The sequence below is a fragment of the Nelusetta ayraudi genome, unplaced genomic scaffold, assembly GCF_046127955.1.
Source record: "Nelusetta ayraudi isolate G7.1 ecotype Tasmania unplaced genomic scaffold, CSIRO-AGI_Nayr_v1 ptg000050l, whole genome shotgun sequence".
In the NCBI taxonomy this organism is placed as follows: Eukaryota; Metazoa; Chordata; class Actinopteri; order Tetraodontiformes; family Monacanthidae; genus Nelusetta; species Nelusetta ayraudi.
The window spans coordinates 3,137,619-3,163,593 of record NW_027466100.1 but is presented as its reverse complement, the minus strand read 5'-3'; the positions used below and the strand labels follow the sequence as shown (position 1 = coordinate 3,163,593).

Genomic DNA, 25,975 nt, shown 5'->3' with positions numbered 1-25,975 from the left:
TTTTCTACACCTTCACAGTACCCAAAGCCCTTCTGTCACACGCACTCACATACTCATTCGCCATTGGGCAACTGCTGCTATGCAAGGCACTGACAGGCCCACTGGGAGCAGTGTCTCGCCCAAGGACACTTGGACATGTGGGCAGTACGAGGTGGGATTCAAAGCAAATGGGTTGACCTGTATTTCAGTCTGCATCATACAATGCAAAAATCATCCAAAAGGAAATGTGTCCCCTTGGCATCGGCGCACAGACAGCAGCATTAGATGAGGAGCGAGGGAGGGAACATCGGACTCACCTTCTTGAACAGGCGGATGACATCTTCGCTGATCTGCACCAAGCGCACGATGACGTTGTTGGTGTAGATGTCGCCGAGCGTGGCATGATCACGGCTCTCCCGCCTCATCTGGTTCAGCACCAAGTACCAGCAGTTCACCGAGGACAGGAGGTGCTGGTCTTTCCTGGGGAAACACCAGCAGCAGCATTTAGCATGTTGACTCTGAGACACTCACAACTGAAAACTCTTAAAGGTTAAGTGTGTAATATAAGAAACATCAAATGGTTACATTTTAGATTATACTGTCTTTCACTCTCCCTCCCCTTCCTGCATTTGCCAGTGAACTACAGTGGCCTGCACACCCAAACCTGGATACCTCGTCCACCTTCTTTTTCGTTGGTTTATTTGAAGACACGAGTGTTAACCCTAATTACGAAACAAGTTGCCAAGTGACCTAGATTATCCACACCAGGCTTCCTTATAAATAAAGCAGTGCAAGGTGGCAGCTAACTGGGAGCAAGACTCTTGATCTGTGTATATTCTAATATGCATATGAGAGCCGTTTTAAGGGTAGGAGAACCAAATGACTTTTATTGTACTGCAATTATACGTTTTGTTTTTTTTTATGTATTTATGGGAAATATATTAAGCTTTTACCAAAATAAAAATCATAAATCAATGAACAAACTAATGTGTATTTGCAGACACACAGCGTTGGCACGAGCTGTGGTGACTCCCTGCTGAGCGGGCTTCAAAGCAACATCGCTGCGACTGCATGTATTCCCGCCTCGTGGGCTGCTGCCTTGTTCCCACTTTGAAGACATCAGAGCAGCTACAGTCCCTGAATTGACTTAATGAATGCGAGTGTAATTGGTTGGTTGGAAGTCAATCCTACGATGAAGTGACGGCAGTAGCGGTGAATTAAACAACAGTAGTGCACCGTGTATGAGAAATAATTCAAACACACAAACGCAAAACACAACAAGGGTTTTAGAAATTCCTTCATTGTGTTATTTGGTTTTTGTGATTTTTTTTTTTTTTTTTTTTAATTGATGAAGCGACAAGAGAAAAATATTATTGTTGTAAAAAATGAGTGCTTTCATTAAATGTCAAGCAAATTGTAATTAACAAGATCACAAAGGATTCTAATGCAAAATTCTTCTTAATGAGCATTAAAATTCTTAATGAAAGGCAGAATTTGTCAATACATACATACAGTATGTAGTATTTTGGCAGGACACAATAATCAACACTAACATGTGCCTTTAAAGCTTACAACCAAAAAATAAATCTACTGCCCTTTAAAATTGTGTCAGCTTCACAAAATATTAATTTCCAAATATCAACATAAAAACAATACTACTGTACTTTGAAGCAAAAAATAAAAGTCAGTCACTCAATAATTTTGCGACAAAAGTAAACCTGACAAATGGGACTCTAGAAAACAAAATTACTCTTTCATTGGGCCATGGTGGAATATAAACATCAAATGCTATAAGCACAAAATGTATCTTGGTTTATTTTGTGTTTCTTTTTTTCTTTCTTTTTCTTTTACACATCAGGAAGTGACACTCCTGTCAATAACGCAATTAAATGAGGCATCAATTTATTTCATTTGAAATATTAGTGGCCATAATGAGTCAGAGATTCACTGATCAGATCGTTGAAAACTCTCAGCCATCACCAGGACACACAGACATCCAATCAGACCCCTGTCTTTCCATTTCTATCTGTGGGAGCAGATGCCCTCATTTCGATCCGATCTGACCAGTGGGAGACAAAGAAAGAAAGAAAGTCAGAGAGGGAAAGGAGCGCAGAGAAGGGAGAGGGGTTAGAACGCCGTGGGGCGGATGTGGTTTGACTGTGGCAGAATCAAAAAAGGATGAGAGGCAGCGACATCAAAAAAAAAAAACGGCCTCCCAACCCCCACCCCTTCAGAGAGCAAGAGCAACCATCATGTTAATCACATCTAATGAAGTTAATATCCAGCTACTCCAGACTGCATTCTCTCCCATTACATCCTCACTTCATGCCGCCCCCCTCAAGGCTCTTGCAACGGGCTGAGAGAACACTACAGGATTCCCAGAGCAGGGGAGAAAACTGAATGGAGCGAGTAGTTTTACTTTCTCACAATGACTCCTGGTAACTGGAACCTGACATGACAAATGAGATTCCACATTTGAGCCTTACAGCCCAAAAATTAAAAGACATCCATAATGATCTGGGAAATATTTTGAAAAAGGGGATTAACGGAAAAATCCGGATGTAATTAAACCCACAGTAGATAGTCTGTCTATCCAGTCGTGCATTAGTGACTTCACCATGTCTCCTCGGCAGGCAGTCTGTCCCAGCAGACTCGGGCTGAAGGTGGTGGGGTTACACACCCTGGTCACCCAGTCACCAGTTTATTGCAGAGCCAAATCAAGACAATCACTTGCACTCACACTCTCACCCACAGACAACTTGGGTGTGCAGTACCCGGAGAGGGGCAGGAGGTGCAGACCCCAAAGACCCCGTGGATCGAACCCAATCGAACCTCCCTGCTGTGAGCTGACAGTGCTAACCGCTGCACCACTGTGTTGCACCGCAGAGCACGCGATGCCCCCAGCAGGCTGAGCCACCCGCTTCCTCCGCTACTGTGAAATACGCACACATGCAAAAGACAGAACGGTTTGATATCATTCATTGCGCTGCGCTGAAGGCAAATCCTTTCGGCGGTTCCCTCCAGGGGGCGCAACAGCAGGCCGTTTTGCGAGTTTGGTTTGTTCAGGGTTTCACATCAAATGCTCTTCTGGTGCAGCAGAAAAATTTGTTCATTGTGGAAGGTGAATCTTGAAAAATGGAAGCCATTTTGAATTTCTGAGTGGCCAACGCCGCTCTCCAAAGAGTGGCTATCAAAGAGTATCTGTGCCAAATTTCATGCTTCCAATACACAAATTTGAATGATTCTCTTGAAATATGCAATTATCCGCTGCACTACTCCTTACACAACCCTTAGATTTGTTCAGGTTTGAAGGCCATAAAACGAGGAGGAAACCCAAGGAGCGCCCCCTAGAGGTTGCATTTTTTTTGGCGTGACCTGGCTGGGGATCGAAACAAGGATCCTAAATAAATGTCTACAATTTGGAATACTACAAAATAAAAGTCTTTAAATACATGGAATTATCATGTTTGTCATAGCTCTTCGTCGTGTCAGACTGTTGACACGAAGACAGCAACAACCAGTGATTTTAACCTAACTCTCTCTCTCCCCTCTCTCTGCTCGCCACTTTGCGCACATGACTCTAGAGTGAGTTTCCGTAAAAAGCTGCGTATCAGTCGGAAGCCCGGCGGTCAATTCATCTGGCGGGCTTCAAAGAGGTGGCGCTTCCCCATCACCGTGTTTACACACAGGATATCATTAACATGCAGCAGGCAACCGAGAGGCTCTGCGGGGAGGAGGTGGAGGGGGAGAAGGAAGAGGAGGAGGAGCAGGGGGAGGAGGAGGAAGACGGATGAGTGCTGTTTTCTGGTATCCTGTTACATCTGTCTCATTCTGCACAGCACTGCCTCTCTGCCTCCTTGGGTTTCTCTCAGGCTTTTTTGTTTTTTGTGTTTTTTCCAGGGGTTTCTATGCCTGAGCGCCCTTACACAGCGCAAATGTATGCATGCGGTAAAATGTGAGGGCGAAAGGAAAGGAAAGGAGGAGAACGGAGAGGATCAGACAGCGGAACAGTGGGTGTGAAAGCGAGGAGAGGAAGACAAGAAGCAATACCAACAAAAAAAAACAACCAAATAAACGATGCTACGTGATAATCTGTCGCTCGCGGACAAACGGTGGCAGCTACCTCAGTGTACGCACGTGCGAGTACGTACGTCGATTCAATCGCAGCCGCGTCTTCTTTTTATTTTTTTTGACGCCACCGCCCAAATCACCGAGGGCCAGGCAGGCAGGCAACGTCTGCCAGGATTTCCACAAGCAAGTGCGCATTTATCAAAGCGGGGCTCTGCTCAGTCGAGGCCCTTTAATCCCCCCGGCAACACTGCCTGCCTGCCTGCCCGCCTGCTGCTTATCAATGAAGGAGCTGAGGAAAGAGAAACGGAGCCAAACACAGTTTCAAAAGACGAGCGCTACGTGGGCACGCAGCGCTGGCTCGGCATTCAAAATATGCTTCAACCCTAATCTTTCTTATTTTTTTCCTTTTCCTTTTTTTTTGAAAAATAAATGGGGCTTTCATATTCGTAGCCAAGACTCCAACAGGCCCAGATCAAGCCCCCGGGATCCAATGCGGCGTCCCAGCGCAGACGGCGACAAAGTTTTTGGCGTCTGCATTATGCGGCTCCATCGAGCGTGTAGCACTTCATATCACGCCTATGGAACTCCCAGGATACATCAGGACGCATCAGCCAATCAGAACGAGCCAGGACACAGCACAACCGTTTCAGAGGCGTTTCCTGGGGTAAATTCCCCCAATGTGGGGTTAATAAATGCATTCTATTCTATTGGAATCTATTCTAAATGCTTTTTGGGCTGCATGGGGATTTTGGTTGCAGTACCTCAAGTGGCCACTGGAAAACAATCGCCGTGCCACCATATTACCAGCCTATGTCAGTCTATGTAGTCTAGGTATCCCGTTCTTATAATACATTCATGGCCCCGATGCAGATGCGAGCATCATGGGACAAAGACAAAACCGTCACCACCGGCAGTGTGACAGGAAGGAGGGAGCTGAGAAAGGAGAGAGAGAGAGACCAGGAAGTGCAGCACTTGCAGAGCGGCAGGTGAAGGTGAAGGCAAATGAAGGCGCGTTGGGGTTTCCACATGGCTGGTGGCAAACAGCAGAGACGTGGCATTAGCGTTTTGCAAGAGGAGATGGGGAAAAAAAAAAAAAAATGATGATCTTCGGCCGGCTCACTCGAAGGCGGACCATAATCTGTTTAGAGCCAGCTGGGGTCAGCACTGTTATTGTATGTCTGGGGAGTCGAGGTCGGATAGAGATCAGCAGGCAAACACGGACAGGCATGATAGAGATATGACAATAAACAGTTTCTGGTGTGAACGCCACTCGGCCTCTCTTTTGTTTGACCGTATCATGTAGTTCCTGTTTTATTTTGAAGTCTGTTTGTTCTTTCGTCAGTGACTTTAGTTTTGCTTCCTGTCTTCGTTTCTTGATGTCTGTCACCTGTGTCTCATTTTCAGCCCTGCCCTTGATTGTTCTCACCTGTGTCCCTCTGCCCCAGTGTATAAATAGTCCTTGTCTCCCTTTGTCTGTGTTGGCTCATTGGTTTTTTTTTGTTCAGGTTAATGCCTTGCTGAGCTTCAACTTGGTCTTGCCAAAGTGTTTGGTCATTTCCAGGTCTGTTGTTTCAAGTCTCCTGATTTGGTTTTGTTATTTTTTTGGTTGTTTTTTTTTTTTTACTTTTTTCCCGCAACCCGAAAACCTTGACAAACTGAGAGCACAGACACAGAAGCCAAGGCAGAGGACGAGGTCTGGAAAAACCAAAACAGAACATGAAAGGCAACCATCCGTTGATGATCCTCTTAGCTGAACTTTAAACCGATGGGAGTCACGAGCCCGGTGTTTAAACAAGACAAGCCCACACAGTTATGTCCCTCTTACACTTTGAACCTGAGGACTTTTGTGATGACCACACCCACCCGGTGGATCATTTCCTGCATCACTTGGATTTATTTCATGTCTGCCCACGAGCTAAATGACTGATGAAAAGACTGTGGAAGTTGAATTGGATGAACGGTCTGTTGCATTCAAGTGCTGTTCAGATTATTTACTGCCCGTCAAACCTCAATTCTGTTTGTGCAGCTCAAGTCTCAAAACAACAGGCACAGATAATTAAAGCGAAAGCACCAACTAATATGACTGCAGGGATTATGGCAAGTAGCCAATTTCATAAAGAAAATTGATCTCCGGCGCAGACGATGGAAGATTTAATCAACCCAGGTTCAGTTGCAGGTTTGTGCAACTGAGACTAAAGATACCTTGCTGCATATTTACATCACAACTTCAATATTAGCTAGCATGTTACAAAGGGAAGCTTTGTCCTCATCATCAGTCGCATCTCTTTGCCGTCATGTTGACAGAACGCTCCAGACCTTCAATGAGTGGCCGGTGTGAAGGTGCCAAATAGTCCCGCCGTGCACATCTGCAGGTCACTTGGCTACAACGCTTACGAGATTAACGCAACAAACTGAACTGTATACGACCATAAGCCCCACGTCTTATCTCTCCCTCGCAGGTCGTTCTTCGTATCAATACGGCATGAGCCGCTTTTGCTAATGGTGCTATCTTGCATCTGGATACGCCCGCGCGGGCGGGAAGACGATACCCATCCACTCTAATTGGATGGACCACATTATGAATCCCATTTGTGATACACCCTGAGACGTCTGCTTAAAAATGAAGTTAACCGTCGCCTCTTGGGAACCTCTAGCCAGCAAAGAGTCGGGGGAGGGAGGTGGGGTTGTGAAGGGGAAGCGCAGCTTGGACTGGCAGAGTAACCCCCGATGCTCGGGCTTTTTCCGCCGTGGCAAATGAGGTGAAGTGGAAAAAAAAAGAAGAAATGATCCCGCCGGCTGTAAATCACAGTGGCGTTCCGCTCGCTAATGAAGCTGCGCTGGCAGGGAGGGGGTTAAACAGCAGATTGAGGCCGTGGACCGGGCGCACAGGAAGATGATTTGTTGTTTTTTTTACAGCTTTTTTTTTGATTAAAAAAAACATAGAAGGTGCAATAAAGGAAACAGACACTAGCCGTTAGCTGCGACAGATTTACACCTTTGCCGGCACCACTGGAATGCTGAGGGCTGGTCACTAAAGGGAGACAGCTCAGTGATGGGAGGAGAGGGGAAAAGAAAAACAATTCATTTCCCTGTAAAAGAGGATTCCGGCCTCGGTGCATTGTCTTCTTTTCCGCCACCATAGTTGACTGAGGTAAAGGTGAAGGAGAGGAGAAGCGGAGGGTGTGCCGCAGCTGATTATCAGGATTTGCGGTCGCAAGCCTGCTCTGACTGGGAGCACATGACACAAGGTGTAATTATGTTAAGAGCATTTTTGCAGCTTTGAGTGAAACGCTTGAGAAAAACGTATATGGAATGACACCCATTCAAATTAAATTCTCCCCGAGAAGAAAATGTTCGACTAAGTGTGTTTGCCATTCTGTGGTGTCAATACAAAGTTTTTTGTTCTTCTTGTTGTTGTTGTGCATCCATGTCTGTTCCATTAATTTCCATTTGCACTGCAACACCTTGGTCTCATCAACAGAGTCTGAATACAAGCAAGTGAAATGAAACAACCTGTGGTCATTTGACAGAAGATAACCGTTTGTTTGTGTCTTGCATGTGCTTCTACGTGTGGTGAGGATAAACTGTCCTGTCAAGAGGTGAAGCCAATGTTGCAGCAGGAGCAGCAGCAGAGCCAAGTAGCCTCTCACACACAGCTGGCCTCAATTATCTAGGCAAGACTCTTCCAGGTCACACACACGCACACACACACACACACGCACAGCAGCATGGCTCTTTTTACACGGTACTTGTGTCGCGTTTTTAATATATCGCTCAAGTGAAAGTCTCTGCATGGAAAGCGTGCAGCCTGTCGGTGGACATGGTAAATAGATAGCAACGTGTCCGAAGTGCGTTTCAACCAGTCTTTCGTCCATGTGTGGATCAACAAGGGACAAGGGCAGCACATATCGAGCATGTTGGCATTTTGCTAAGCTAATTTCAACTTTAAAAAGAACAACGATGAGCGAGATGTGGAAAAGCTGTGAGTGTAGCGTCTGAGCGGGGCTGGGTTACACTGCCTCCTGCAAGTCGATGTTGTGTCTGAGATCTGAAGCCAGATCACAGCTGGGTTAATGTCCCATTTCCACACGCGGCTAAGCTGGCCAGGCTGCCCGAGGCGCTCAATTTTGGGAGCGGCGGTGCTTAACTCCACACCGCGTGTGAGTCATGTAGCAATGTGTTAGCAGTGATTTGGACACAGACAATCCCTTTCTCCACCCCATATTAACATACATATACATATACATATACTGTATATACACACATCTGTATATGTTGTTTTTTCTTTTACACCAGCAGGCGTTTTGCTCAGCTACAGTCAAAATAGGCCAAGGCTACATGCAAATACTTTGAATCTTCTCACCTCTAATTAGATGCATGACGTTTTCCTGCTTTACCTTTTACTTTGCCTCCGAAAACCTCCCCTCATTAACGTTCCGGTAAACTGAATGTAAATGAAGGCAAGTCAAAGAGATGCTAACTGTAGAACAACAAAATAATACATGAAGTATAAGGAATTAGGAGTTGTATTGGTGGTCTATTATTTTTTCCACCCAAAGGACAAAATAGATGTAGTGGGAAAAGATTTGTTGAGTCGAATCCCATAATGTTTTCCCTCCTTACCGAACCCTTAAGGATCATGTACGGCTGAACGCGATTAATTGCAATACTTTGAAGGTTTATTGTGTTTTTCTACCACAGTAAAACGCTGGTGATAAGCGCTGCAGTTCACCCTGCGTGGCTTTTCAAACCACGGCACACTGTGACTCTCTCAGTGAAGGAAATTTACCTTGTTACTTTTGGCCTCAGGCCTGCAGTGCACTTTCAAACAGAAAAATCATTCATATTAAAGAGACGAACGCCCGGGCAGCTGTTCATACTTGTTTTGCACAAAACCTCTCGGCGCACCAACTTTCGCAGCGAACGCTGCTTGCAGGGCGTGGAGCGACTCACTTGAACAGTTGGTGCTCCCTGGAGCTGCGGATTTTGGAGGAGAACCTCTCCGCCAGCTTGTCCAAGCTGCGCGAGTACTCCAGCTCGATCTCCGCTTTGCGACGGAAGAACTCCTGCAAGTCCTGCAGCAGCTGGATGCGGGACTCCGACTGCTGCTCCAAGCACTTGAACTGCTCCACCAGCTGGTTGCGGATCTCTGGACATTGGAAGAACAGAAGAGAGGTGGTTATTATGGGTCACATGACTGGTTACAATGCTCACATAGCAGGCACCAGACCAGAATGTCTCCGCTGTGAGAAGATGTGAGTAAATCCACGTCTGCTGCTTTCATCCATTTTTCAGAAAAGGTGTGTTAAAAACAGCCAGACGTCTCTTGAGCTTGTTCTGCCCTCTGGAATGCCTCAATTTGGTCCACTTCTAAACAAAATTCTACTGCTTTCTGGAGATCTTTAATTAATCTTTCTTTTCCACACACACACACACACACACACACTCAGTATATGGAAATGGACAATTACGCTTCCTGGCTGATTCACGGCAGTTTTGGATAAAAACAAAGGAAATTGGTAGAATAAGTTCCTGATTTGTACTCCTCAACACTAAACACTATTATTGCATCAACACAATACACTACTTATTGAGGTGACTGTGGCTCAGGAGGTAGAGCGAGTTGTCCAATGACCGAAAGGTTGGCAGTTCAAATCCTGCTCCATCCTAGTCCGTCGTTGTGTCCTTGGGCAAGACACTTAACCCTAAATTGCTCCCAATGGGGCTAGACAGCACTACCACACCATTGGTGTATGATTGAATGTGTGTGGGTGAATGAGTGAATGAGAGGCCTTTGTAAAGCGCTTTGGGGTACTGCGAAGGTGCTGGAAAGGCGCTATATAACTGCAGTCCATCTAGCTCGACTTTCAACCCAAAATGCGCAACGATTTGTCTTTAGTTGATAAGGCTAAACCATTGGTTTGATATAAAATGACCGCACTAATAAAAATCATGAGCTTGGTCAATGAGTGTCATAAAACAGCGCTTTTCTCGCGTCAGAAACAAACGCTCCCCAGAACTCCTCCGTTGGAGTTGCGCAGCAGAGCACGGCTGGGGAGTGAGAACGATGACAACTCACTCACGATAACCTGCTCCTGGTGCCAGCGAGAGCAAGGCGCCCCGCCTGCTGAACAAGCTCTCATCAGTGCTCACTCACACTGTCAACCTACTGCGAGATCAGATTGATTAAACAAGAAGCTAGCGCACTCTTCCCCCCCGCCTACGTCGTGCCAGTAGCAGGGTAGGATTTCTGTGAGAGGGGAACCTGATGCTGCCAGGCAGACTGGAGATCTTTCATTGCCAGTGGGAATCCAGGAGGAGAGAAAGCCGACTCCTTTTTGCGGCGCTTTCATCGGCGGTGCCGACAATGACGCCTCCTCATGGCGGGAACAGAAAGAGGTTTGTTTTGCAGGACAAAAAAAATGGGGAGGGGAGTCAACAGGGTTGAGCAGCGTCATCTCACCAGAGGATGGAAACCAATCGGAACAGCGAAGCTCTTCTCTGGCTGAGCTGCTAGACAGTGAAAATACTGGATGGATGGATGGATGGATGGATGGATGGATGGATGGGGAGGTTGGACGTAGCAGGAAGGAGGCCCAGAAGAAGAGCAAAAGGGGAGATTTATGGATGTGGTGAAAGTGAAGATAGTTGGTGTGAGAGAAAAGGATAGAGGTGACGGGGTTGGATGGGGCCACATGATTGGCTGTGGCCCACATGACACCTAAAGGCAACAGCTCAGAGATGCAGAAGGGTTGAGCTGAGGCAGCCAGATGGTTTTTCTGCTTCATCATGTCCAAAGATCCAAAGCCATTATGGATGAGGGACAAAGAACACCCTGAAGACAGAATAAACATCCAGCTGCCTCAACTTCACCGTCCTACCGGACATGAAGGTGACCTGGACGACTGAGACAGGCCAAAGCCAAAGAAGAATCACTTCGACGCTGCCCGAGATTGAACCCGACTTGCCGTTTTACGTAACGGTGGCCACTTATTTCACAAGGCTTCACTAAATGCTGAAGGGAACTTCCCAAATATTACCCACAGCGTGTTGCAACTTCCTCCAGTTACGACACGCTCCACGGCGAGGTGACCCAAGAAGGGGGAAATTAAAAGAAATAAAAAAAATAAAACAGGACCAACGTTGCATTTTAAACTTGCTGGGCGGCAGCCAGCAGGACCGACGAGCCACAGAATAAACTGTGAATCAGCAGCGCCTGGATGCCCTGGGAGCTGCGGTGTGGTCGGCCCAACGCTCCTCCCGCTGCCGTGGGGAAGCTGCCGTTTCAACCACAGCGGCCTCCAACCTCTCCTCTCCCTTTGTGATGTCATGCCTGCCGCCGAGCCTCGAGCCAGCAGGCTTCACTCTGCGGTTTACCACCATCCCAGCCCACTACTTCAGGCTTTGAGCTCACTTTTTAGCGGGCGGGGCTAAACACACACACACACACGCACACACACACGCACACACACACACACGCACGCACACACACACGCACGCACACACACACACACACACACACACACACACACACACACACACACACACACACACACACACACACACACACACACACACACACACACACAGCAGATAAAACCTCGGGGGTGCTGCTCTGTTCCCTGTTTTGCGACGCCGTTTTCTCCGAGTTCCTTTTCTTAAAAATAGAACAGGTGAGAGTGAGAAACACCCTCAGGAAGGTGCGACGGGGGTTCTGCAGCGATCACTTTTGAAACAGGTCCCTGCCAGAGCAAATCAAACAAACAAACAAAAAGGCAGGAAGTCTGAACCGGGAGACGCGCTCCGACAATCTGACAGAGGAGTTTGGGAAAAAATAGGTCACGAGCGGCAGAAGTGAAGCTGTTCACCCTTTCCTTTGGAGAAAGCTGCGTTAAATAGGGGAAGCAATTCTCTGAGCTTTTACTGCTGCCTATCAACCACACTGTGAGCCTTCAGAGTCCCAATAGGTGATCTATCAAAACCCTGTGCAGGGTGATTACAGTCCTAACAGGGAGAAATACCACCAGATCCAAACTGTTGCTGCTCTGACGTGTCACGGACCAAAGAAAGTCAAAAACGAACCATTTGAGCAAAAAGATGGAAACATATATTTATCCATACTTATACTTATATACTTATGCACATACCGACGCACAACAAGAAGCCGCCGCTGCTTTCGTGAATAATTATTAATAAAGCGAGAAGAAGACCAGGCCCTTTGAGAGCTGCGGCTCACAACGGGCTGCAAATAACTCCAGTAGAAATGCAATCAGCGGCGAGCGGCGCCTCGTTATCTCCTCCTCTTTCTGACACGGATGTAACCCCTGGTTTTTTTTTTTACGTAAACACAGCTGCCCCACTTTCAGCCGCCCGCCACCATCAACTGACTGCGGCGAGGCCAGAATATGATTGGCACAGTTTACCAGACAGACCTTTGGACATCCAGCGTCTATGTGAAATCAGCATGGCCACGAATTAACGAGACAAAAAAAAAAAAAGGTTAAGACATTTTTAGCATATAAATTGAAGGTGAAGTGGGATTGGTTCAGCTAATTGCCCGTAGGAAAAGCTCTCTGGTTTGACGGGGCGTGAAGCTTGTATCTATGTCAGACCTACTTGGCTCCATGCTTTGGAGGTCTACCTATTTTACAAGGTGGGGTTGGGTTCGTAAGGGTAAAAATGGAGAAATAGACAATTATGAGACATCGCAAAATACTCATTTTATGTTTCCATCGTCCTCCTATTCATGAACAGTCTGAGCTATTTCATACATCAAGTACATATATACGTATGTCCTGTATTTGGTCAAAATATTCATGCTTGATACAGCAGCAGACTAATGAAAAAACAAACAAATCAAATATTCATATATCACTTTCCATGCATTAAATTGCAACTTGGCAACAAAAACAATAGTTAAAAACCCGTTAAAAAGGCACAATACACACACTTAAACACATGAAATGACGGAACACAACTGTTGTAGTCTGACTTTTGAGTTCTAAAGCTTTTTTTTTTTTTTTTCCTTTGAAACCGGAGGTGCTGTTTACAGACAGCCGGTATTAATAATCCTTTCCTCGTGCATTAAAATGCAGCCGGTTCATCAAAGCGAATCATCGATAGTGTGTCGGGATGTGCGGTTATGCATATTCATGCACAGTGTGTCTGCGGCATGGGAACAACATATTGAAGGCGCCCACACAGTCACGGCTCAGTGCTCCGCTGCTCTGCATATTGCACAACAATACCGACTAATCCCAGACAAGATGTACTACCAGCTTGGACAGTATATATTTACGCACTTCATAGTCCTGCTGACCCTGAGTCACTTTATTGTCCCTTTTTCAAGAGGGAGCGACTCCCCCAGTGGGCACCTGTTCTTCAAAATCCATCTTCCTGCGACGGCGACAAACAGGAATTACAGCAGCGGGGGCACTTGTCTCCTGACGGAGCAGGAAACCTCCGAAAACAATGGCAGGATGTACGAGACCCTTCAACTTCGACCCCCCGCAGCTGCGTTCCAGCACGGCACGGTGCGTGTGGACATTTGCTGGGGAGGACGCGTGAAATCGTCGGAGCAACGTTGCGGTTGGACGAGCTGAGGAAATTTGCCTGAGGTGCACTCCACCCGAAAAAACAAAAAAGAAAAACCTCTGGTGAAATGAAGAGTTCTGTAATAAGATAGGTTCCGAGACCACGGAGAGCTTTTGACAATATAATCCTCTCACGCTCGTCAGCAGATGTACAGCTTGGCTCGTGGACGTATGAAGAGAACTTGGATGCAAGGCAAATCAAACTAATTTAATTTTCAAGTGCAAAAGGTGGAAACAGACTGAGCAACAGGCAACAGGCCTGTTGCTAGCCAAAGATGCTAACACAGCTTTCTAATTTAAAAAAAAAAAAAAAAAAAAAATGTGGAATTTATTGGATAGCATATGGGTCCAAATCTATGCTGAGGTCCATATGTCCAAGTACAATAATGTGAAATTTCTATGTATTAACTGATGAGTAAAAAACAAAAAAACAAAAAACCCATTAATTCAAATTGTATTTCCCATCATTCTGCACGCACGATTGGTCAAGACAGATAAAGTGGTTCTGACAACACACGGTTTTCTTTACAGCTGGATCTTAAAGAAACAGGTTACGCAAAATAATTATTCATCGTCTTGATATTTGTTAAATATACATTCCCCTTCAGATTCTCTCAGGAGGGTGTTGCAACCAACCTTGGGGAAATAGTCCAGAGATATCAATGCCTTTTATGACATCACAGTAATGGAAACAAAGGATACAAATGAAAACTGCTGAAGATACATTACTGTTTTGTGAAAACAAATGTTCTATTATATGGAAATTTCAACAGTTTTTTTTTAACCAATGTATACCACAGTTATCACTGATGCTCATAATAGGAAAAAAAGAGCGTAATCATCATTTTAAAAACCCGTGCCTTATCTTGTGTTCATTTAAGGGCACAAATAAAGCTTTTTGCTGCAAGTCAGCTGTTAAAGGGAGCCATGTGACGCTTTGACGCAACGAAATTGAGATAAAATTTGACACGGTGGATGAGAGGGAGGGATTTTCTGCATCCTGAGGGCAGCGGTGGAGGCAGGGTGGGCCGTGCAGGACAGCCGGCAGGAGAGATGGATCACCACACTGCAGCGAGCAAGAAGGGAAGTCGTGTCTTGCATATGTTCAGGTTCACGGTACACAGGCTCGACTTGAAAGTCCTGATTCTTATTCTGCCCAACGACACAACACACTCCGCCAACCAAAAAAACTTTGATACTGATGTTCTCCAATGAGAAACTAAACCTAAAAATAGTATATGTTAAAGGAGATGAGTTACTGCATGATGCATCGGAACGAACAAATCTTTTGGTGCTACTATGCACCCATCGATTTTTCGTGTTGCTGGAACCGATTCCAGCTGTCTTGGAGTGAAGGTAGGGTGACACCCAGAACTAGTCGCCAGTTCATCACAGAGCCACACAGAGACAAACGAACATCCACACTTTTGGATGACGTTTGGATCAAAGGCAAATTTAGAGTTGGCACTTATGGTGCTTTTCAACGAGAACCCACTCGGCTCCCCTTGGCTTGGCTCGACTGTTTCTATGTTTTTTACTATTCGGTGGTACTACCTGGTACCAGGTGTAGATTCAGATTCACTTCAATCCACCTACTGGGTCGGGGTTCCAAGAAAGCCGGGTCAAGCGGAAAGTCTACAGATGTCTACAGAGTGCAGGCCACTGATTGGACAGGGAGGGACCACACAGCATGTTTCATGAGAGTGACCTCCTCATAAAATATCACACATACACACACACACACACACACACACACACACACACACACACACACACACACACACACACACACACACACACACGTATATATGTCAAATGATTAATTTATTTAATTGCGATTGATTGCAGAATCTTCATAGTTAACTGTGATTAATCACGGTTTGAATTGCATGTGTACAATTCTGTTATTTTGCATTCCAAGGCAGTTTTAACCCCATAAAGTAAAGTATTTCTTACCAGAAGGGGCAAAAAGGCTTATGCCAAGCCGCAGCCCTCCTGGGGGCGATAGCGAGCGAGCCACAGCCATTTGGTCTACCAGTTACTCGAGCTGATGGCCGCAAACGGTTACCAGCAGACAGAAGAGGCAAAAAAAAAAAAATTACAAAGTGATAAACACAATATGAATGTGGTAAAGTAGCGTTTGGCGTCAAATGGAATTTGGGGGGGTCTCGCCCACGTTGACGCGGCAGTCAGTTTTGAGGGAAAACGGACAAGGTCGAGTCGAATAGTCCTGAAACTGTGCAATGGAAAAATTGGGTCATTGCCATTAGTCTAACGTGCGTGTGTGTGTGTGTGGAGACTGCAGAAGAAGCCGCAGTACCTGGACGGAACGGCGAGAGCACGCTACCACTTGTGTGTGTAAATAATCACATTGCCAAGCAGTGCGACACACACTGCACAAAAACCCAGTAAGACACGGCAGACAAAAGCCAGAGAAGCCAAATTTCCCTCAAACCTAATCCTCAAGTCCAGTCTGCACTATCTGCCTGAGCCAAAGTCACAGGAAAAAAGGAGAGAGCCACCAGCCCAACACAGGCCCCTAATTCACTCTCTCTGTCCCTTGTATGCAGTCTCATAATGCCGGTTCCAGTCATTGAACTAATCCCATTTCTCTGCTCTTTTATTCCCCCCCCCCCCCCCTCTAATCCTCTAATGATTAATGCAATTTGGGATTCAGGAGGCTCCACTTCTGATGTCGGCGCAGGTTTCCTCTCCGTCGGCCTCCATTCTGAACTGCTCCTCTCATTAGGTCGGACCGCCGGAGCACGTGCGCTCGCAGATAAGACACAAACAGGAGCCCGGGAAGGTGGGAGAGGAGCGGTGAGGGGGGGGGGGTCCAATCAATGGCGGGAGCAAAAGGTGAGCTGATGGAGCGTCAGACAGCAAGACGTCAGCTGTCTGGAGCATCGCTCCCCTAAAACGTCCCAATTATCGTCTGGTTTGTGTTGTTTTACAGGGCTTAGTTCTGTCAAAGTCAGTAGGAGAAAACGCCGATCACTTCAGCAACCCCACTCTGCTTCATAATAATATATTTTTTTTTTACCTAAGGTCTTTATTTTAATTATTCTTTTACTCTCTATGCAATTTTTATGAAGTCATTTGCTGAAGACTGGTTGTGCAGCTGAGAACCTGAATATCCTTCGGGATAAATAGAGTACTTATCTATCTATCCATCTATGTATATCTATCTATTAATAATAATATGTTTTATTTATTAGTACTTTCAAATTTCACCTCAAAGAGGCACTTTACAGAATTAAGGTTAAAACATATCCAAATAAAATTTACATGGAAAAATACAAATAAATCAAATGCAGTTTTTAGAGTGAAATAGAACTAAAACAATGAGGTAACCAAACATTAAAAGCACAACAGAATGTGTTTTGAGTCAGATGTGTTTTGAGTGTTGATGGTTTGAACGATGGCTGCTCAGTGCGGTCACGGATGTGACTGGGAGGATGCCAGTTGGAAGTGGGTTCTACTATGAATACCAGACAGAAAGGCTCTAAAACTGAGAGTGAAATACAAAATAAAACAACACGGTGCGATGAAAGACAACGCCAGCCTGTCACTGCCGCTGCCCTCGGGTGCTGACTTCCTCTCTGGCGTCTGTGTCGTCCGCCCTGCCAAAGTCGAGCTGTCCATCACCGCAGCATCCCAAGATCCTGGCGGTGGAGGTATCTCCATGGCAACAGGGGCGTGCACCAGCACCCCAACCCCAACCCACCACACCACACCACACCCCTACTTCGCCCCAGGGAGCTGCTGATTGGAGAAGAGGTGGTAGCACAGCTGAGCGAGACGACGCGTGCCAGCGCGAACAGCACTATAAATGTACTGTATCCGTGTGTCACTGTGTGAAGGTGAAGTGCCACCTCTTTCTCTTTCTCAATAGCGACTTCTCACACTAAAAAAAAAAAAAAAAAAAAGTGGAAGAAAATAAAATGAAACTCATCACTCAAAGCAAGACAGACTTGCGGTAATTTCCTTCCCTAATCAAAGGGTATAAGCTCAAGTTTTGCTCGTGTTGGCGCCTATTTTAACGACACGTCGTCTTGCAGCTGCTATTAACCAGATGCCGATTCCTGATTCCCTCATAAAAACAGCTTAACGGAAGCCGACAGACACGGAGAGGAGCAGAGACCAGATGGATACTTCAGGGACGTATAAAAGTTGCTGCATCAGTCAGTGGTTAACGTAGACACAACGCAAAAGAAACAGTGACTGAGTGAGGATGATGTTTGGAAACCATGTGACTAACGGCGCTCTTTTATTGCCATCAACGTCTAATGCAGTGGTACTAAGACGGGACTGATGGGCACTGCCAGCTCATTTTTTATCATCCAACTTCAAACGCTGATTGTCCACGACTCAATTATTACGGCGGGTCTTTTATAAGAAATAAAACAATTGCCTTATTGTTTCAAAGAGAGCGAGCGTCCGTGTCTCAGGGCCCGACAGAGCGAATGCTTGTGTCGGTGCTCTGCATCCGTTACAAAGGGGAGCGCATGACATCTGTTACGATAAAAAAAAAAAAAAAAAAAACTCAAAAAATCCTGAAAAATAATAATTGCTTACTGCACCTGAAGGGCAAAATATTTAATTAGGCGTAACAAGATGCACGTCACAGCTGCTGTTCCTCCCCTCTGCCCTGTGAGGGGAGTCTGAGCTGCAAAATAGCTGCCATCATCTTCACTCTTTAATCTTCTGCGGTGGGACATGAGCATCGCTAATCAAGTTAATTTTACACGTCCCTGGCCTTTGCTGCAATTTCAAAAAAAAAATCAAAAAAAAAACTCAACTAATTACGTCCTTAAATAGAGACTCCTCCAACTGGAGGGGGGTTCATTTCACACAGCTGCCCTTGTTTCACTGCATCACAGAGGTTGCGCCTCGCAGCAGGAAGTGTTTTTTTTTTTTTTAACAAGCTCTCACCGCGTCCAAACGAGCTTGAGCAAACGCGAGCGAGGTGGTTTCTATCCATAACACGTGTTTGGTGCCACTTCCCAGCAAGCTGAGCCGTGATTGGCCGCCGTTCTCTTTGGCTGAGCGGGCTTTTGGACAAACTCAAATCATTTTTCAGCCAAACTCGGACAGGTTCCCAACTCTCCTAAAATGACATTGCTGAACAACTATTCCATTCAATTGACATGACAGCATTTTTTTTTTTTTTTTTTGCATAGTCTGGTAGTTCATGTTCTTAACATTCACCTTCAGACAAACATCAAAGGTTTTGTTGTTCTGGAGGATGAATGTGGTGCAACTGCAGAAACCCTACAAACAGCAGTGAATGGCGAGCAATATGATACCAGGACACCGTGTCTTTGTCCTGACTGTTAATTTCATTATCCAGAATTTCTTCCAATGCGAAGTCTGTACCAAACATAATCACATAGCAGCTGGATTCATTTTTTTTTTTTTACACAACCAAAGTCCAGTCGATGGACCATCATTCTCCCTACCGCTGCGTTCAGCCAATATACATCTACAGTGAGTGCAGATAAATAGGGATGAAAGCCATAAATGCACCAAAACAACACAAATATTAATAATAAATTCAGAAAAGGAACGCCGTGTCTTTGCAGTCTTCATCGAATCAGAACATCTTGGAGCTTCATAATTGATTGGCTCTGCGCAAAAACAAATGAAACCCAGAGAGAAGGCCAAATTTTACAGGATGGAGAAAAAATCAACAAGCTGCCCCCTCTTCAGATTATCCCGTCTAAACTGTTCTCACAGTCGGCAGCGTCTTTGGAATCAGATCCACCGGCGCTGAGTCACTCCTTCGACACTGAGCGCGTAGCCTCGCGACGCCCTGCCGGGCGCTAACGGCTAGCTAGCCAACTCAAACGGTGACAGGAGCCGATTCTGACGTGACCTCACTGCATCAGGTGTGAAAACAGGACGAGCGGACAAAGCGGAACCCCCAGGTTGTGTTGAATGATGACTGGAGCTTGATTAACGCGCGCGTGCACGTGTCACATGCGCGCGCACAAACTGGGAGCCGCAGACACGCAGCGTTTTTCTTCTGCAGCAGCGGCAGCCAAATCCTTCCTGCGGCGCGGAGCCACACCTCACGTCTCACACAGAGCTTATCAGCCGGAACAAAAGCACTGCGTTACAAGAAACATGGTCATTTTTTCCTTTTCCGATCGGAAGTGTGATTTGTTTGTTTCCACGGCCAACGTTCACCAAGACCAGAGTGCCTGAAAACCTGCCTGAATCTTAGGCCAAAAATATGTTAGCGTTAATCACAGCAAAGCTAACACATGGCTACAACATTTAAATATTTAACTTATATTAATTATACCGTCTGTTCAGGTCTCCTGGGTTAATCCCCCCCCCCGCTGTGAATCTATGTGTGTGGTTAGCAAAGGTGAGCATTGATTTTGTGCACCTCGGAGACGACGTCCCTGAGGATTGATGCCTCCAATCAGACAGACAACAACAGACAAATTGGGGTCTTTGTGTCATTCTCACCTAATCAGCTCTGTCACTCACTCACACACACACATCAGAATAACAATTTACTTAAATGGGTGTATTATGTCTCTCTGTGTTTCCGGTTGAAAAGCACAACGCAGTAGAAAGTGAGACTGTGATATTATTCAAAGTAAGAATTACACATCACAGAAGAAGCAGAAGAGAGTCCAAAACATGTGGTTTCTTTGTGTATTTACTACAACGATAGATTTAGTCATGTCTTAGTTAATGTCATTCTCACCACATAAGTGTAATAGGTGAAGCACTTTGTGCAGCTCGTCACCAGTGCTGATGGAACTGGCTGCACCAGCGCCAAACGGTGTTGAAGCAGCCACCAGTGAATCTAAAATGCATAATTTACCTACTGAACAGTCCCAACTTAATGGACAGAAAATCATTGTAGCTCATTTTAGTTTCAGCTTGGCTGGCATAGACTTAGACTTGGACTTTCTTTTAACACAGCAGTGATTCATTTCACAACGAAACAAAACAATAGAGAGGAAAACATGAAAAGAAAATGTTGGGGGGGGGGAAATAGAAGAGCTCTCAACCATCAAGTTATCATAAAGGCTGATTTCATCCGTTACATTTTTACCAATTATTTTGATGTTGAGCCCAGTTTTGTATTTTACCTTTGATGAATTGATCAACCAGTTACTCTCACGTATGAATCTGCAAGTAAAAGCTTATTTTAAAGTGGACATTCATTCATTCACTTACTGACTTACTTACTGACTTACTTACTTAGCTCGGCAGGCGACAGATCATTGACGCACTGCTCGTATAACAGCCTTCAAATAAATACTACTCATTGACCCAAACCTCCGGGCTGCTGCTCTAATGCTGCCCTAGCCAGACTGAAAGGATGAGGGCTGCGCCCATCCATCCTGATGGTGAAGTCTGGGTTGGTACTCAGGTCATATTTCAGTCTCGGGATCACAGGCCTAAATGTCAAACAGCTGCTGATGGCTGAGGCTGAGAGCAGCACTTCACAAGCTTCCTGTAAAACTGGCCAGGCGGGAGGGAGGAAGGCAGGAGGCAGCAGCTCCAGCAGCCACACGGCAGAGTAGACTTCCAGGTCCTCAGAACAGACTCTGCCTTTGCTGCGGTACGACCCCTCGCTATTGACATGCTTTTTTTTTTTTTTTTTTTTTTTTTTTTTTTTTTTTTTTTTCCCTTGTCCGGTCCGGCCATAATGACAAGCAGAAGTGTCTCTGAATGTCTATGATGGCTGACAGATTTTATTCTCAGAGGTAGATCTTGAGAGTGTGAGCCACGTGGGTGGTTTCAGGAGCTACCTCTTTAGTGGTTTTATTATAATGTTCTTGGTGACATTCTGGCCATGACCGGACTGAGGGGGATAGATAGGGAGGTGAGTAGAGGGGAAATGAGTGTGTGGGGGGGGAGGGGGAGGGGGGATGATGAGATGATGAGGGGATAGAGAGAGAGGAGTAGAGGAGGCAACTGGCAACAATATACAATTGTGTTAAGAGAGAACAAAACAGATCGTAAATATGCATAGCTAATTGTCAGATAGTACATATATACCCATACAAACATACATGCGAGTTCATTCAGTGATGTTAATAATAATAGCGATGATAATAATAGCAACGTTAATAGTAATAATAATAATAATAATAGTAATAATAATAATAATAATAATAATGTTGATAGTAATAATAACGATGATAATAATCTACTCATGGATCAATAAGACAATAAGCTATGCAATAGTGTACAACAGTGTACCCGCGCTTGTGAATATTTGTGTGTGTGTGCGTGTGTGCGGGTGTATGTGTATATTTGCATGTGTGTATACTTGTGTGTATGTGCATGTTTGCATCTGTGTATACGTGTGTGTGTGTGTGTGTGTGTGTGTGTGTGTGTATGGATGTGGTGGTGTGTGTATGGATGTGGTGGTGTGTGTACCTGAATGTAGGGGTGGGTGTGTTTAAGTACGTCACTGGAAGTAGGCTGCCAATTAGTGCGGTCTCCGAGGCCGCAACCGCCCCACGCCAGCGACGAGCCGGGGGGGGGGGCCCCGGACACGACATACCCACCGCAAAGCCGGCCAGGAAGAGGCCCGGAGCAGCAGGCCCCCCGGCCGGAGGGCACCCGCCCCACGAGGAGCCAGGGCAGGATGACAGGGAGGCAGATACCCCAAGGAGAAGGGACACCACCCAGGGCGGGCAGGCAGCAGAGCCCGGCCCCCGGACGGGGGCCCCCCAGGGCAAGCGAGACCAGACCCATCCCCATGACAGGACCCAGCCCCTTCACCCACCGGGAGGATCGGTACCCAGGGCGGGCCCGGGCACCCAGAGGCCCCCCCCCTACGGACCCAGTATGGCACATCAACCGGCCCCCTCCACCCCCCACACCCCCCAGCCACCCCCACCGCCCCGGGACCCCCCGGCACCAGGGGACAGCCCCCCCCCGGCCCCCGGGGCCACAGCCGTACCCCCGCCCCCAACGCCGGCAAAGCGGGCCCCCGAGCGAGAGTCCCCCCTGGTTCCCCCTGTGTCCTGTAAAAGAAGAAGATAAATAATTAAAAAAAAAAAGATAAAATTAAATATTCAATCCGTGGGCCCCCGCCCACCATTGTCAGACCCCCGTGTCTCAGGTCGTCGCCGCCCACCCGCCCCCGAGCGGCGCAAGGGGACCACCCGGGCAGCGGCCCAGTCCCGGGATTGGGGGAAGGGGGACCCCGCCACAAGTGGCAAGGTCCCCATAAGCCCAGCCGGTCTCGCACCTCGGGGGCACCGGACTGCACAGGGCCCATCCAGGGTGGGAAAGATGTCGGGTCCGGCCCCCACTAGCAGGCCGACCCCACTGTGTGTAGGAGTGTCAGTGTGTGTATATGTGCACTTGCTGGTGTGTTGGACTATAGTGCGTTTAAAATGGAGGGGTGGTAAGGCCCTGGGGCAACCACACTGCTGCTGAGCAGGGCGGCGGCCGCAGTGCACGAACCCCCCCCCCGGGCCCTAAGTGTCTATAATGTTATTAAAATTGGAGAGGGTCTCGGATGGAGCGGTGGCCGACCCTCATCCAAAGCCCTAGTGATAATGTCAGTGGGTCGTTGGCTGCGTGGGAGCCAGGTCCTTGCCAACGAGGGTGCAGTCGGTGCCCCATGCAAGGGCGAGGAGACCGCACCGGGGGGAGGCCCACCAGGGACCCGGTCGCTGCCCATATCGAGTCCCCCGCGGTGCCCGGCCAGAAGGCCGGGCAGCGACCACCCAAGACACAAATCCCCAAAACAGAAGGAAAAATAAATATATAAATAAATAAATAAATAAATAAAAATAAAAATAAAAATAAAATAAAATAAAATAAAATAAAATAAAATAAAAAAATAAATACACCCATTATGTGACCAGGGGGGACTCCCGGTTAGGACGCCCCCTCAGCGACATCGGGGCCGGGGACACCACAGGGATCCAGGAGCCAAAGGGGGGCCACCCCCCACCGCCCGAGGGCCCCGGGGCAGCGGCAGCGACCAGGGAGACGGAGGGCGAAGGTGGGGCAGAAGGCGCCACCCGGGCACACAGGAGCGGTAGCCGCCGGCCGCGCAGCCCCACCCCAGGCATGTGACCCCACCGTGTACGATCCAGCGCCAGTTCCCAGACACAGGGACGGATCAGTCCCCCCACCAACAGGAGGGCCCCCGGCCCAGAGCCAGGGACCGCCGCCCACCCACCCCAGCCGCCGCCCCCCACCCCGTGGCACCCCCCCCCAACCACCAGGCCCAGCCCCCCGCGTGGAAGACATCCCCCGCCGGGGCGCCCAACCCCCGACCCCCCACCAACCCGCAAGGCAGCCGAGCACCCCACGCCCAGCACCCCCCCCCCAGACCGCACCCAGCCCGCGGCAGCACGACCACGGCCGCCCACATCAACCAGCAGCCTCAGCTATTGATTGTTTATTGCTTAGTTATAGGATGAAGCAGACATTCCTACCAAGGAGGTGTGGTCTAACAGTAAGTTCCTATATTGTGCAATGTGCAGGTGTTGCTTTGTTTTCCAGTTTATGAGGATTGTTTTCTTAGCGATAGATAAGGAGGTGATCAGCATGCGAGATTCTGCCTTATCTGAGGTGATATCACTAAGGTCTCCTAAGAGACAAAAAGAAGGAGTGGCTGTGATGGTGTAACCGACCTGTGCTGATAGATCATTGCATACTATGTGCCAGAATTTATTTACTGGTGGGCAATGCCATACAGCGTGTAAGTAATTATCTGGAACATTAACTGTGCAGTGTGAGCAGGTTTGAGTGGTGGTCATGCCCATCTGAAACATCCGCTGTCCAGTGTAGTGGATCCTGTGGAGTATTTTAAAATGTATTAATTGTAGATTAGGTTGTTTTATCAGTGAAAAGGTGTTCAGGCAGATTGTTCTCCAGAAATTAGAGTGGGGCTGGAGAGACAGGTCTCTTTCCCACTTAGCAATGGGGATAGAAATAGTGCGATCTGTGTTTGTAAGGATTTTATATATCTTGGAAAGTAGTTTAGGAGGTGAGAAATTAAGGACCGACTGTACAGCCGGAGAGACCTCCATGTCTCTCAAACTTGTGTGTTCAAGTTTGAGTTTATTCTTAATTATGGACTTAATTTGCATGTATTCTAAGTAACAACTACTGTTAATTCCAAACTGTGTCACAAGCTCTTGAAATGGTCTAAAATTATTATTCTCTCTTATGTGTTTTACGTGAGTTATACCTTTATCTGCCCAATGTGTGAAGTTAAGTGCTTTTTTATTTTGTAGTAAATCAGGATTGTTCCAGATGGGCATACGACCGCACGGGAGAAGGGAAGAACCTGTGATTTTCAGAAATTCCATCCAAGCCGTCAGAGAGTGACTTATATTAACGCTTTTCATGCAGCTGTGGTGTTTTGGTGTGCTGATAGTGTGTGGTGTTTTGGTGCGCTATTGACATGCTAATGTTGCGTCTCCCAGCGGGGCAGCTTGGGAGGACACTGAGCGCAGTCCACCGAGGTCCTTCAGGAAAACCTCGGCTCTGGGCAGTCAGCCTCCAGGGTCGTTAAAAAATTCATCGGCGCCAACAGATTCCGATCATAGCCAAGCAATGAGTCGCACCGAGTCACAGCAATTAAGAGTTCAGTTTGAAGGAGCTTTCACATCTGCAGTCTTTCCCTGATGTGAACATTTTGCAATGTGCAATGCATGGATCTAGCAATTATATTAAATTTAAATTAAATGCCCCCAGTTTGTCTCGTGCCACTTTGAGCTCTTACAAAGGTGTCCTCAGTACAACAATTATAAGTTTCAGAAGGAAGCTTAACGAGCGAGTCTTTGTGGGAGGCCGTAAGCAGGAAAAGGGCTAATTAAGCTAAAATTAAAGAGGTTATTGTGTTTTCATTGGTAGTCATGTAAGACAATTTCACTGTAATCCAGGATGAAAGATAAAGACTTGAACTCCCTGATGTATAAAAAATGAATATGGGCCTTTAAAAAGAATATAGATCAAAAAAAGCCTCCTTTGAGGGGGTGTAAACAGTAGCTTAAACTGCCTCGGTTTTTCCTTTTGCACTTCATACATAATGAACGAACCCCTGTGATCTTGTTTTGACCCGATCAATGACCCACTGATGATTCGAGCCCCCCGTCTGCCATGTGCATCATTAACCGCGGGGCAATAACTCAAGACGAGACAGGTGCAATTTCCACTCTGCATTTCATTTACGGTCTGCTGGCCGCCTGCTTCCACTCATAACGTTGCCTTTTGTTGTCAGGAGCTGGTGGGGTTGTGGGGCAGCTGCGCATGAGAAACGGCCAGCGTTCAAATTAACATCCATCCGTCCAGCGGTGCTGCTCAATGCCAAGAGTGGCAGA

At 46.9% G+C, this 25,975-nt stretch overlaps 2 protein-coding genes across 3 annotated transcripts in view; one reads left to right on the top strand and one right to left on the bottom strand.

The window, feature by feature from the left end:
• eps8l3a (EPS8 signaling adaptor L3a) overlaps positions 1 to 25,975 on the top strand; it is a 273,109-nt gene that overhangs the window by 114,629 nt on the left and 132,505 nt on the right. The gene's annotated exons all lie outside the window — the stretch shown is intronic.
• The window catches only part of srgap3 (SLIT-ROBO Rho GTPase activating protein 3), a 64,323-nt gene that overhangs the window by 36,438 nt on the left and 1,910 nt on the right, over positions 1 to 25,975 (bottom strand). For both annotated transcript variants that reach the window (XM_076036957.1, XM_076036958.1), the window contains exons 2-3: positions 9,004 to 9,199; positions 297 to 459 (exon numbers count right to left, since the gene is read on the bottom strand). In XM_076036957.1, coding sequence (XP_075893072.1) covers positions 297 to 459; positions 9,004 to 9,199 — 359 coding nt within the window. The remainder of the gene's footprint in view (positions 1 to 296; positions 460 to 9,003; positions 9,200 to 25,975) is intronic.